Raw genomic sequence first — 14,491 nt, forward strand, 5'->3', positions numbered from 1 at the left:
CCAGTGTCTCCAGACAGTACCAGCTCACTTTAGCGGGAGAGTTTGTAGCCTTTCTCTCTGCTACAAGGTTCTTCTCATAAGATAATTTATTTCAGCCTTTGTCACCCCCACTTTCATGGTTAGCACAACTGGATAGGAAGGGCTGAGGGGGGAGCCTAGCTTAGCTTTGCTTTTTGAGCGATGGTGTCGTTGGAAGAGCACAGTCACCCGGCTTAGATCATCTCAGGGGCCCTATGGCCGCTCTCTTGAGCACAGACTAAAAGAAAGAGTAGAAATGAGGGGAGAAAGGAGATGTAGTAATTCATGCAGGGCTTTCCCCATCCATTGACTCCTGTGGCCAGATTATCCCCATTTGGTGTCTAATCAAGTCAGTCTTAGATTCTCCAAAGTAGCTGCACATAGCAAATGTTCAGTATTTGTGAACATAGATAGAAAAGAAGACAGGCAGTGGTTAAGCAATGGAGTCTCAGCTATAGGAGCAAAGAGACAAGGAGAGGGGCAAATAATTCTGCTCAGAGTAAGAAAGACCAAAGAGTGAGAGGCTGTGCCAAAGCCATTACTATAGCAACATGCACCTGCTATGGTGGGTGGCACCAAGCCAACTACAATAAATGGCCTGAATTCTTATTGTCCCTGACTCGCTCAGTATCTCATGGTGGTGTTCCTACCCAGGAAAGCAGCTTCATCTGAGAGCTGTTCTCAAGAGCTCTCTTGACGCAAAAGGATATTGTTTAGGAACTAAACTATTATGCAGCAGAAACCAAAGATGACTGTGGAAGTTGCAACATTTCTCTCTTCAGCCTTCAGGGATTGATTGTTCCAGACAGAATGAACTCTACGCACTTCAAAAACATAAGAGTCGCCCACCCCACTCACTCCCACTCATTCCTGAATAGTATTTTATCCCAATCATTGCTATTCATTCATCCCGTCCATTCCTGAGACCTTTCCAAATGTGTTCTAGCTTCCTGGCCAACCACCTCCCAGGAGTCTGCAAAGACCTCACTCAGAAATCAACTCCAATCAACATCTATGCACACTCAAGACATTCTGTCAAATGCTGTTTTTACCTTTTGCCTATACTATTATGACAACTGGAAATCCTGCCCCACATTTTATTCTTCTTTCTGTATTTTTACTGCAATTCTGCTTTTATCCAATGAGGCCCAGACACTCTGTGGAAAGCGATGGCTTCTTAGGTAATTTTTTTTTAAAGTGCAAGAATGTACTAGTTTTGGTGAACTTAATCCTTAAGTGAGTGAAATTTGGGGAAAATGGCTAAGAATTCTGGAACCTCTGTGATATTAGACTTAGAAAATTGTTAGTTGGCAGCTCCCACATCGTTAAGGTCTTGTTAACTGCCCTTGGCAGCGTGCTTGAGACCCTGGAGTTGGAAGCACATACACTCCTTTCCTCTCTTTCACTTGGGCTTTAATTCTCAGAACCAACACTTTTTTCTGTGTCAGATTAGACCTGAGCCGACTGAGTAAGAGAAATTCATGGTCAGAAAGTTGCATGGGCATCATTTCAGGGGCATGCTTATCGAAAGGCTTTGAGGTCAGTATCCAAAAGTCAGAGCAGTAGAACACAGTGCTAAAGGATGCCCCCATCCTCTGTTTAAACCTCATGGATCTCTCTGTTCTGATGGCGTGGGTAAATACTCAAAAGCACTCGCTTTTCTTCTCACTACTAACACTGGTTTATCTCTTGGGTGTCTGTGGGCTTGAATCCCTTTTCTTGAATATGCCTTTTATACTCACGCCTCTAAGAACACAGGCTGTTCCATCCTTTCCTCTCTTACCATTGGGCCATAATGTGTATTCTAAGTCTAAAGGACAAAAACAACAGGAATTAAAAACAAAAGAAGCCTCTGACATTAGTAAGAGAAGGACTCTTTTTCCTAAAATGTTGGGCATTTAAATTATTACATTTTGTATTAAAGATTATTTATTCCATGATGCGTGTATTGGATCCTTTAAAAGGCAGTATGTCCTAACTATGCAAATGGTAACAAGGAGACCAGATTTTCCTAATTTTTAAACTGCCTGCACATGGAACAAACTAGTGATTTGTTAACCCACAGGTACTGTCTTTACCCTGTTGCCACGGTGCCTGTGCTAAATTTCACATAAATGCCTATCCATTAGGTACCTATTCAACAAGAAATTTTATGTGCAATTTATATTCATCTCACCCTAGCAAATGTTTTGCTGACCTAGAAACCTATTGATGAGTAACTATAAAAGTAATCACCAAGGACCCAAAGCAAAGACACTAACACCTGTTTCCAGATTCAATTTCATGTTTTTTAATCATTGTAAGTAGAAAAGAGGTAAAGAAATATATATTTTAACAAGTGTGGAAATATGTATTTAATCACCAAATATTCAACTGTGATAACCTCTTTTTCAAAACTTAATTAAATTCTATATTTACAAAATACATAAACCCCCAGAAAAAGCAAGGTAATCTCTCCAAGCTAAAACAATTGCAATTTCATTTTTTCTCTGGTAACAGTCCCTCCAAAATCTCTATGGGGACACATAATTGCCCTCATGCCGTTATGTATTGCGTGTCAGATTTATTTAGAAAGCTCTTAACTAACAACTAATGAATCACCTGCATTGAGTATTTAAAGTCATCGGCACTCTCTTAAATTATAAGTTCCCCATTTCTAATGGTAAAGGAAAATCAGAATCCATGTGTTCTTAGATATCTGGTCAACCAAAATAAACTATATATTTCTCTATGCTGAGTAAGTAAATAATGATTTTTTTTCATGAGCAAAAATACTCGTATGGCCCTATATTCACAAATTTACCGCAGAAATTCTGAAGAATAAGGAAATCACCGAATTTACTCCATTGTTGGATACTGTAATATAATGTGCCCTTTATTTTAATTGATAAGTAGTCATATAACAAAATGATTCTATGTTTTCTGGGAATTTTATAACGTATTCTGTGAATGCATTCTTGTTAGCGTAGGTATCCTTCCAAACTATAGGTTTTTACAACAGAACTGGGTCCTATCACAAAACTCTAATTTGTGTCACTTTTCCCCCACTTTGGGGATTATAAATCACCTATTTTTACTGAATTAACTTCTACATTTAAAACTTCTTTATCCACAAATATTCATAATCTGTACCTATGAAATCAAGAGATACAATTACTTTTGTGGCTTCCAGTATTTAAGATGTTGTTACAGAGGCAACATTGTCTTAGCTATACATCAAATGAGAGCATCTGAAGTCAGGTCTCTTGACTAAATTTTGGAAAGCATCAATAATAATCCCAACCTGACTTTGGAAATTAACTTGCCATAACCTCAGATGAAATCAATTTCAAACAGTAATTCTATAATCTATAGACATTGGGAATCAATTAAACTAATTTATTTCTTTGTACCTTTATGAGGAATGTTATGCACCTGGTCACGTAAGGTACCTGGTTAAGATGAAAGGGGCACATCGCACACTGGACCTCTGGATACTATGAGCTAAAGTGCTCTAGGATTTTGACACTGGTTTTGACTATAACACGTACATTTTCTTCTACAGTTTGTTTAGTGGGTTTGTGATAAGCACTGGCCTTCCTGTATACAGTTCTCATGTAATGAACGGGTTGGTAAAATATTTCTATTATTGGAAGCACTTCAGTCTGGGTTAACGTTATTTCATTTGACAGACCTCCATCTCCACTGTGAGTCCCAATGAGGAATTTCCCGAGGCTGAGGATGTGACAAGAGAGGATCGGGAACTGAAAGAGGAGAAAGATGAGAGGGACCAGAAGGAAGAAGAAATCCCTGAAAATGCAAATCCTGAAAAGATTTCCATGGAAACACTGCTCAAAGTGTTTGGAGGAGGAAGTGAAGTACTGGATGCTAATAGATTTGCCAGCTACCTGAAGATAGAGAATATCTATGCAGAGGTTAGTTAGATTGTTTGTATGGAATTCCTTCAGGAACATACTGTATTGTGGAGTGCTTATGCTGAATTACTTTATTATATGAATCTACTTTAAAATAACTTCAAGATTGCAAATTTCAATTGCAAACTAATTTCACTTTTTTTTTTTTTTTGAAAAGAACTTCATAAAGACTTTTCAGGACCTGGGGGCCAAGAACCTGGAGCCAGTTGAAGTTAACCTTCTCTTGAAACATCCTTACATTCAGGACCTGATTGCAAATTACTTAGACTATAAAATTCCTGTGAGTATGAGTCAAAATTGTCCTAATTAGGGTAGTCCCAGCTAAGAGCATGCTGTGCATCCCTACCATGAACTATTAAAGAGGAACAAGCTGACCTTGCCCAGAGCAGTCAATCTCTAATGCACAATTGAGGCCATTCTCAGTATTATTCATCTACATACTCAGTACATGGTGCTACCTTGGGTATATAGCAGAGGACTGTTGGTAGGTTATAGTTAAAACCAGGTATATGAACTACTAGGAATATGAATGGTTTTGGCAAAATAATGATACTTGTCTACAATAGAAAAGTGTAGAGCATGTTTCTCAACCTTCCTTATGCTGCCTCCTTTAACACAGTTCTTCATGTTGTGGTGATCCCCCCAACCATAAAATCATTTTCATTGCTGCTTCATAGCTATAATTTTGCTTCTCTTATGAATTGTAATGTAAATATATGTGTTTTCCGGTGGCTTCTTGGGGGGGTTACAAAGCACAGACTGAGAACCACTGGTGTAGAGAGCAGGACTCCTGCTACCCAAAAGGACTAACCAAGACTGTAGTTTTCAGCCAAGTGCGGGTATAATCACCATTTTCAAATCATGGCATATATTGTCAATGTGCTAATATTCTCATGTTAGTGTATTAGTTTGCTTCCTATGGCTAATAAGACACTCTGACCAAAAGCAACTTAACCAGGAAAGGGTTTATTTGCTTTAGAGATTACAGTCCATCAGAAGAAGAAGAAGCTATGGGAGAAACTCAAAGTAGGAACCTGGAGGCAGAAACTGAACAGAAAAAGTAGAGGAATGCTGCTTACTGGTTTGTTCAGTGTGGCTCATTCAGCTTGCCATTTTATACAACTCAGGATTGACTGCTGCAGGGTGGTACCCGGTTGTCCTGTGCAGAGATTATGATTATTTCTGTGCAAAATGTTTTGGTAGAGATTAGCTGGCATCATGTATAGAAAACATGTAAATTGCTGCTATGAATTTTGTTCACTATTAGGCTTCTATCCTTGAGTTCAGTAGCAGAAAATCCTATTGGGAGAGGGGATGACATGAGTAACAAACACAACTTCTGCCCACACAAAAGTTCCACTTATATTTATAATATAATTTTTAAATGTAAGAATTGTAAAAAGATGACATAATGTAAACAAATCAAGTATGAAATTATAGTTGTTCAAACTGTGACTTGTGTGTACTAGAAGCATAGAAGTACCAGGCTACAAGGAAAGTAGAGACAATTAGGACTTTACAAGGGATAGGAAAAAAAAAGTCTGCATATCTTTTCCTGTTGGTATGGGATGATGTGGGCATCCTAGGTAGAAGGCAGGCTTGGACCAAAGAAAAGAAGCAGGACTGGATGGAAGAGGAGGGTCCGACCCCTTGAAAGGCTGTCTGCAAAGGGTAGAGGGTGATTCCAATGATTTAGTAAGAATAATTAAAACTAAAAAAAATGAAAAGCAAATTTTAAATAGAATTTGATGAAACAATTGAGGAATCAATAGGCTTCCTCCTATGGGTGTATGTTACTATTTCTTCATCTCTGAACATTCATGTTACTGTTTCTCTCTTTTTTCAAATAGGATGAGTTCAATATCTGATTGCTTAAACACTATCTCACCCTGCACAATATGTTCCACATATAAGGGGGCATGTGTCATCTGATCTACTAAAATAATTACTTAATCTCTTAGAATAATGTATGATAGAATTCACTTTCTATTACGCAGAGTAAGTAAAAACATAAACTAACAGCCCAATTATTTCCTCCCTTAATGGGAAGAAAACCACATGCAAAATCTGGGTAGATCAATGGCCCCTTTCAGAGCCAGAGATAATTCTGACCAGGTTCCTGCCTTGAGATGACCAGCTTTGAGAGTCAACCTCTGAAGAGCTGCAAGATCCCCTGGAAAATCTAGAGGCTACACAATTCTTCTAAATGATATATTTCTCCCACTTTGAAAAGTCTTTCTTTCCTATAAGGTAGTGTCTAGTCATAGTAACACTATGAGTTCTTTCGAACTGGAGGACCGAGCTGGATGACTCCCACATAGAGAGGACTGCAGAGCAAGGAAGACTGATACTGCAGGTCTTGACACCAAAGTAGGACTTTCACAGCTCTTCCTTATGCCCAGAGTGTAGCACAATGTCAAATATTCCAAGTCACCACCTACTGTATGCCAGGAAAATTTTGATACCCTGATCACCAAAACCCATTTTGTACAAGCCCAACAACTTCTTAGGTATTCAATTCATGCTTTTTCTGGGAACCCATCCCCCCAACCATCGTGCAGTTAAACAGGTGCCTAGGGTCAGTATCACTTAACACAGTAGAGAGCTAGTTCATTTCTCCATTAGCTAGTAAGCTATTAGTGAGTTAATTCAGTGGTAGGATGCTTCTTTATAAGTCTGAGTCAGATCCTTAAACTCTTCACATCTCCTCTGTGCCTGACCCCAGTAATCAAAAGACAAGGTAAAAAACGGTAATTCTCACTGGTATGATTTTATCAAGAAGCGTTGTGCCAATGACCTGGAGAGCCTAAAACAGGTATTTGAGATCAAAGGGAGTTCTTGTCCACTACGGCATTTCATTCTTATTTTTCATAATTAAAACCGATGGGAAGGAGGGAGGGAGGGAAGAAGGGAAGGAGGGAGAAAGCAGAAAGAAGTAAACATTGCAGACTTGGGGGGCTCTCATACCTCTGCTGTTAGTGTTTGCTCCAGATATCCATGTACAAGTAAATAGATCACATTTTTAAATGAACCTTAACCACAGTAATGTTATTTGAAGATCGTTCGAGATAAGAAGAGCAAAACCTAGTGTGTGGTTTTTCAAGGTTAAGAAATTGTTTGCTATTATAAACAGTGGGAAGCTGGAGGCTGTTGCTTAACAGCTCTGTGTTTACAAGGTCCGTGTTTACATGCTACGACATTAAAATATATTTTAAAAAGTGGATTATATGTAATGAGCAAAACACCTTAGTTTTGCTCCTGTTTTAAGGTGCACTGGCTCTGTGCTTATGAGTGTGAATTATAGAATCTTGGAAATACGTGGTGCTGGGCATGTAATCTCCCAGCATCCTGTGTTCCACAATTGTGACATTGAGATAAGTACCAGCCTTTCCTCATGGGGCTCGTGGTTGGATGGAAGAGGTTGACACACACAAAGCACTGAGCTCAGTTCCTGGCAGATGAATGCAGATACCACTACTGATAATGATACGGGATATAGAAGTATCAGTACCCAAATGAAACATAAAAGGTGATAGGTAGGTAGACAAACGGAGGGCTAGCCTTTCATCTCTTTGTCTAGGAAACGATCCCTGGAAAAGATCCAGGGGACTAACTGAAGTCCCAATGGTAAACACAACTGTAACTTCCAGATTTTGGTGCTGGGTTTTACAGATTTTCAGTTTACATCATGTATTTACTTCTACTCCTCTAGAATTCATACAAAGAAAATATGTTCAAAAGTATTCTTAAATTATTAAGAAAAATGTGTTGGGTAAATGTTACCAAATTAGTGAGAGTACCATAACTCCATCTCTATGGAGCAATTTTTTGTTACAAAAACGTTGGCAAACAGAACTGGATAAATTATTTTTCTGTAAGAACAACTTAACCCAAACCATTTCTTATAGTGAGCACATGCCAAATAACTGAGGTTTGTGTGGAAATCTCCCAAACAAAGCACGTCTCCAATGGGAAAAAGAAACAATTCTTTTAGTGTTAACAATCAAAGCATGACAAAGAGAGTGTTTATAAACACAAACTCAACTTCATGCAACTGTAATCATAACTTCTGTCTCCAAGACATCTGATTTGAAAATACTCTCCGATCTTACTTTTATCTTTATTACATAATCCAACACCTGCTTCTTTGATTTGTTTGCAGAACATTTGTCTGTGCCCAGCATCTGACACCATCAGTCCCCCCTCCAGTCACTGCCACTGATGGTTATGGCCCCCTCTTTCGTCTTGAATTTAGCCAGTGCTGGTTGGCATGTATCTGGAGCACATCATGTCATTTTGCCCATGTTGTGAAGTGTCAATCTCTAAACTCATGCCTGGTCAGCCAATAAGTGCCTGCCCTCTAGAATTGCCCCAAGTGGGACCTAGAAGTCAATGGGAGCTGCTGATCTTTTCCACTTAGCTTGCTCAAGGTTGACCTCTGCCTTCAGGGAAAGCAGTGTTTTGAAGGAACGAGATCCCTCAAGGGAATGGTTCAGTGTGCTTCCTAGCAGTGACTGACAGAATGACAAATATGGAAGCCAGGTTAGAGAGTGAAATAGCCTATGTCTTCGTGGTTAAGGTGATCAGAAGCTGAAAGCTCTGGAGAAAAGAAACTTAGATTCATAAAGCACTTTCTAAAATTGTGAAAAAAATAAAGTTAAAACTACCATCACTATGCAATTTTTGTGTTTTAGACATATGCTAATATTCATTCTACATGTATAAGTTTACATTTATTTTGAAAAAAACTGTGATTTAAGACATTAAATTGCTAGAATATTAATACCTCTGATAGTAAGAAGAAAATGAAGAAGTAGAAAAGTCCGAGGAAAAAAATCTACTGCTCAAATTTTCTATATTTAAATTTCTATGTAGATGTGATTATTTTGGCATTATAATATTTCTTTAATAAAGTATGAATATTGTCTTATTCATTAATAGGAAAATAATCTTTTGGTTTACAACTATATGACAGAGTTGAGTAATTGCTTTTATAAATGTTACTTAACATGACAACTCCATTATAGGACTATAAAGAAGAATTTCTAAAACCCTTAGATATCATTCCAGGGATATAACTACATGGTTTCAGAATAGCATTTACACTAAATGGTGAATATTTTTCTCAAAGAAACAAAAGAAAAGAGTAAATGACAAGCAACTAGCTGTTTAATCACTGCCAATACAAGATGTCCATCAGTCATAACTTCTTTATTTTCATTTGTAACATCTCTTTGATTTTTCTCTCTTAGGATATTAAAATGATTCTTCAAAGGAATGAACATGCCCAAGGCAGTGATGGAGAAAGGTCACCCTCAAGACTTACAGAGGAAAAGAAATGAAGGCTATGTTTTTTTATAATGTAGAATAAAGCTTCATACTAAAATTGACCATGGTGTTTGTCAAATGTGTTATTGCAGCTGTAGGAATGATTCATTCTCAGTTGAGAATGAAACTTTCCCAAATCAGAAAACATTTTAATCTTAAACCACAAAAAAGAGATAAACAATATAAAATATATAAAGATAAAATTTAAGTGATTCTGGAAATATAAATTACCAGAAACAATACACTCAAAGTAAATGCTCTCATGAGCCATAAAGACTCCCTATGGGAAGTATTACATTAGCAGACTATATGGAAAATCCTTCCAGAACTCTGTATCAGAGCAGAGCTTTTCTTCATTTTCCTGTTCTTGCTTTATATCTTATAAAACTAGAGTGTTCATCCTAGTAGCCAAGAAGAAAGATTCATCATTGAGCTGCTAAACCAGTCACACTTTTAAGTATTTATGCTTATTTCTGCTAAAATACAAAATTCCCTTCATAGACAGCTGTTTACATGATTAACCAGAAATCAAATTTAATGATAGTCATCTCAAGAAAATGTCAAAGAAATGAGTAGTCCTGTTCTTGAGTGGCTAGCTTAATATGATGCCCTCCCTGGCTCCCTTGATTGGTTATTCTCTCTGAGGATCTCTTGGTGGGTCCTCCTCCTCTTATATCCATACATATGGGAGAGTTAACATGAATAAGCTGTCTATCCACAGCCAATCTCCAGATATGTCTTCCACTTCTATGAAATTATAGGTATGGCTCAATCTAAAGTTCTTCTCATCTGGCTCTGTGTCCACTGACTTCCAGGACTTACCTCTTCCTCCTTAATACAATCACAGCTCACCACAGCTGTCGAGGCAAACTTGCTAAGGAGATCATTATCCTTATCTGTTCCACATATTAGGTTAAAAGGAGGTGTCCTCTCGAACTGTTTGTAACAGTTGTTTCCAGCTCATTTACTTTGACACAATATGGACCTCGTCAGAATACATTGCCCTCTTTCTTTCCCTATGGCTGAAGTCTTCCCACCATCAAACTCATTCCAACATCATCCCTCTCCTCAGCACCATCCATGTTTCTCAGCTTTATTTCTTGTTGGCACTTGACAATCACAGTAAAACACAAATGACTCCATTCCCATCTAGTCTTCCTGATGCTCAGTTCTTGCTTACATTCCTTCAGTAATGCTCTCATTGCATTACCCAGATGTTCTGATTCACTTTTGAAAAAATTTCTAAAATGTTAGAAACTATTTTGCTTGCTTGCTTGCTTTATTTTCCCCCTTCCTTCCTTCCCTCCTTCCTTCCTTCCTTTCTTCTTTCCTTCCCTCCCTCCCTCCCTCCCTCCCTTCCTTCCTTCCTTCCTTCTTTCCTTCCCTCCTTCCTTCCTTCCTTCCTTCTTCCTTCCTTCCCTCCTTCCTTTCTTTCTTTATTTCTTCCTTTCTCTTCTTTTTTTTTTTTACAATCAGAAAACAAAAGCAAAGAGGAGACTGGAAGGCCTCAGGCACCTTCTCTGAGCTATGGAGTGTGCGCAAGGTCCCATGATGCATCATTTCCACATTTTACCCATGATATGTGGGGTCAAGACTTATTTTCCCTCTTTTACAAATAAGGCTACCAAATTGCGTATTAGTTAAATGGCAGAGATGTGATTCAAAACAATTTCTCAATCACACTAATGCCACTAGTGCTCTTTGCTCTTCCTCCACACTACACCTCCTCCCTCCCAGAGGAGGACCTGGAACTGTGTGAGCGCCACCAATCATAAACCTCTCACCTTCTTATCACTGCTCCTTGACCATTGGCCTCAGAGCAATGCAGTTTTTGAATTCTACTTCTTATGCTATAGATCCTGTTCCCTTCTAAACCTCAATTCATCACTATTTTCTGATTTTGTTGTCTTTGTTTTGTCTTCATCCTTTGGTTACTTCTTCTCAGTATACAAACAAGTTTAAGATTCAAGTACATTGGGAAGATTCTCCCCTTTACTCTACTCTTCTTATCCTTATAGTATTTCTTCTTTTAGCCTTTCTCCTTGTACTTCCAGATTGCTTTTAGAGTGTGGTATGACCTCATTTCTCTTACTTTAAGACACGAGGTTTTATTCAAATATGACAATGTTTTGTGCATCTAAAATTATCATATAATATTGCCTCTTCAGTATCTGGATATGGGGAACTATATTGAATTAATTTTGGGTGATGAAGTAGGTTTACATTCTAGAAATGTATTACATTTTGCATGGCATTAGATTTGAGTTCCTAACATTTTTCTGAGGATTTTTTAAATCTACATTTCAAACAGATATTGGTCTGATGTGGGATTCCCCTATTTGCCGTGAATACCATTGGTTAATAAAGAAGCTGTTTTGGACCTGTAATAGGGTAGGACAGAGCTAGGCGGGGAAAACTACACTAAAAGCTGGAAGAAGGGAGGCGGAGTCACGGAGAAGCCATGGAGTCCCCGCCAGAGACAGACATGGTGGAACCTTGCCGGTAGGCCATGATCATCATGGTAAAATATAAAATAGTGAAAATGTGGGTTAATTCCAGATGTAAGAGCTAGATAGCAGTACAGTTAAGTGATTGGCCAAGCAGTGATTTAAATAATATAGTTTCTGTGTGGTTATTTCAGGGGTCTGTGCAGCCAGGAAACCAAACAAAACAGCTTGCTACTACATTGGTCTGCAGTTTCATTGTCCTAAGATATTCAGTTCTCATATCAGATTAATGATAGCTTGTGCCATAAGTTGCTATGTAGTTCCTCTTTTATGAAAAAGCCTTTTAGACTTAGAGTGTGGTATGACCTCATTTCTCTTACTTTAAGACACGAGGTTTATTATAAAAATATTCAACTATGACAATGTTTTGTGCATCTAAAATTATCATATAATATTGCCTCTTTCTTCCTTAGACATTTTATGTATCTTCTAGTAAAATCTGATGATCCAGTGGTATCTTCATTGAAAAAGTTTTACTTGCAATTAATTTAGTAGCTATGAGATCCTTAAGTTTATCTTTTTCTACACTAGTGTCTTTCAAGGATTAGTTTAATTATATCCTAGATTTTAGATTAATTTTAAAAGCACTTTCTAACAGTCCCCTTTATTTGTGTGTATTCAGGTGCATGTGCATGTGTGTGGAGAGGAGAACTTTAGTGTTGTTTCTCAGGAGTGATCTACCTAGACAGGGTCTCCAACTGGCCTGGAACTTGTCAATCAGGATGGATCCTGATGAAACCAGGGATCTCCAGTGAACTCCAGGGATCTGTCCTTTGCCACTCAGGGATTACATGCATGCCCCAGAGAGCGTGGGGAGAGGAGATGTTTTAACATGTTCTTGGGATGGCCTTCAGGTCCTCGCATTGGCAGAGCAATCACTGAACTAATGGAGCTGTCTCCCCACCCCTCCTCTCTGCTTAGTATTGACAGCTTCTGCAGTGGTGATTCTATTTTTTATTCCTTATGCTTGCCAATTATGTTTACGTTTTCTAGCTAAAATGTTACCAATTATTTCAAAGAAACACCTTTTTGTTACTTGAGTTTTCCATGATTCTTTGGTTTGCACCTGAATTTTAACCATTAATGTGGGTAACCTTCTTGTCATATCAATGAATAGAAAATAAATCTGTGGACATGTTTTGCTCATTTGTACTATTAATTACTCCCTTGTCCTTAAGATCATCTTGTTTTGTTCCATGACCATGATCCTTACTTTTACTTCTCTCATGATTCTTTATCTAATTCAGTTAATTTATGTTTCCTTCTTCTTATACCATAGACAAGTCATTTTTTGGTTATTATAACCACATAGTTATCTTTAACTCTGATCTACATGTAAATGAAGCAAATAATTTTTTTTCATCTCTGACTTTTATAACCCTCAGTAATTCATACTCAATTGCCTGCCAACTTTAAGGTCACAGTGTTCCTTAGTTATACAGAGCTCCAGACCAGAAGTTATGCTACTGCCCGTCTTTTCCTAGATATGGGGTATGTGGACATTAACCAGGCGAAATCATTTATGATATCCAGTTCCCAAAGATATCATGAATGTGGGAAAACAAACAAAATGAAAAGAATTTGCAAATACCACAGTAAATACAGCAAAGATGTAATGTTCTCATGAGTTAAGCATTAGTTACTATCTTTGTGCACTGTAACTCTGTGGACACTAATGAGACAATGTTCATATATGTCTTACGCACCATTATGATCCAGCTCATCAGTGCTGACATTCAGAGAGGCATCACATCCACATACATTGTAATTATTGTTGCCACTATGTTAGAAGAGATTTTAAGTAAATCATGTTTAATAAGAGAAAAGGACCCAGTGGTTTCCTGAAAAGTAAGTTATACCAAACATGAAATATTGAAAGTATACAATAATAACCAATATTCGCTAAGACTACTGATGTTTACTTATGAGCCAATAGTGGATTAAGAGCTCTTTTCTCATCAATTTGTGATGCAGAAATTCATTAGATTGCTAGTGGCAAACAATGTAGATGTGTGTGGAGTGGATTATGTAACCTTCCCGAAGTTGCAGAGCTGTGAATAACATACGTACACTAGAAGCCAATTTCTCAACCCCAAAGCCACCCACTCACATTGTTTTCTATGCTTGCATATAAAACACGAACTGCACAAGCACAGGATAGAGGAAGTATGGCTTAGAAGTGTTTAAAAATAAAAGTGGTTTTTATTCAAAACTAAATTGAACCCACTATGCTCTGCTTTGTGACCCTTCAGGAAACCAATATCCTCAGAATATTAGTGACAATGTGAGAGACAGAATATGTAATAAGCTAATTTTTCTGTGATCTACTGAGGCAAGATCTCAATTGCAAATGTCAGAACAGTTCATGACTATACAGTTTTATATATTTCCATGCTAGATACACAGATAAATGAAATCTATTATATATAATTATAGGTTATTATAAGTCATATGTGTTACATGCGTGTGTTTTGTACATATACTATATTATACTTTCATATTTTATATCATGTATGCTTATAGACATTATATTATAACTATATATCATTATACTTACATGTTATCTATACAAAAATAACCACAGTATATTTGTAAAGATACTCAAAAGTCCTTAGCTTTGAGAAGAGAAACCAGATTTAGAGATAATGTAAACAATAATCAAGTAGCAGCAGTAAGATTAGATGAGAATGAGGTTATGTGGGTCACGCTGGGATTGTCAACTGC

At 37.6% G+C, this 14,491-nt stretch overlaps 1 protein-coding gene across 1 annotated transcript in view; it reads left to right on the top strand.

The window, feature by feature from the left end:
• Nucleotides 1–9,305, top strand: part of Spef2 (sperm flagellar 2) — a 158,086-nt gene extending 148,781 nt beyond the window's left edge. The window contains exons 35-37 of the mRNA XM_038321484.1: nucleotides 3,690–3,932; nucleotides 4,090–4,212; nucleotides 9,185–9,305. Coding sequence (XP_038177412.1) covers nucleotides 3,690–3,932; nucleotides 4,090–4,212; nucleotides 9,185–9,274 — 456 coding nt within the window. The 3' untranslated portion in view covers nucleotides 9,275–9,305. The remainder of the gene's footprint in view (nucleotides 1–3,689; nucleotides 3,933–4,089; nucleotides 4,213–9,184) is intronic.
• The last annotated feature ends 5,186 nt before the right edge of the window (nucleotides 9,306–14,491 follow it).

This window comes from Arvicola amphibius, chromosome 3 (genome assembly GCF_903992535.2).
Source record: "Arvicola amphibius chromosome 3, mArvAmp1.2, whole genome shotgun sequence".
NCBI classification, from domain to species: Eukaryota; Metazoa; Chordata; class Mammalia; order Rodentia; family Cricetidae; genus Arvicola; species Arvicola amphibius.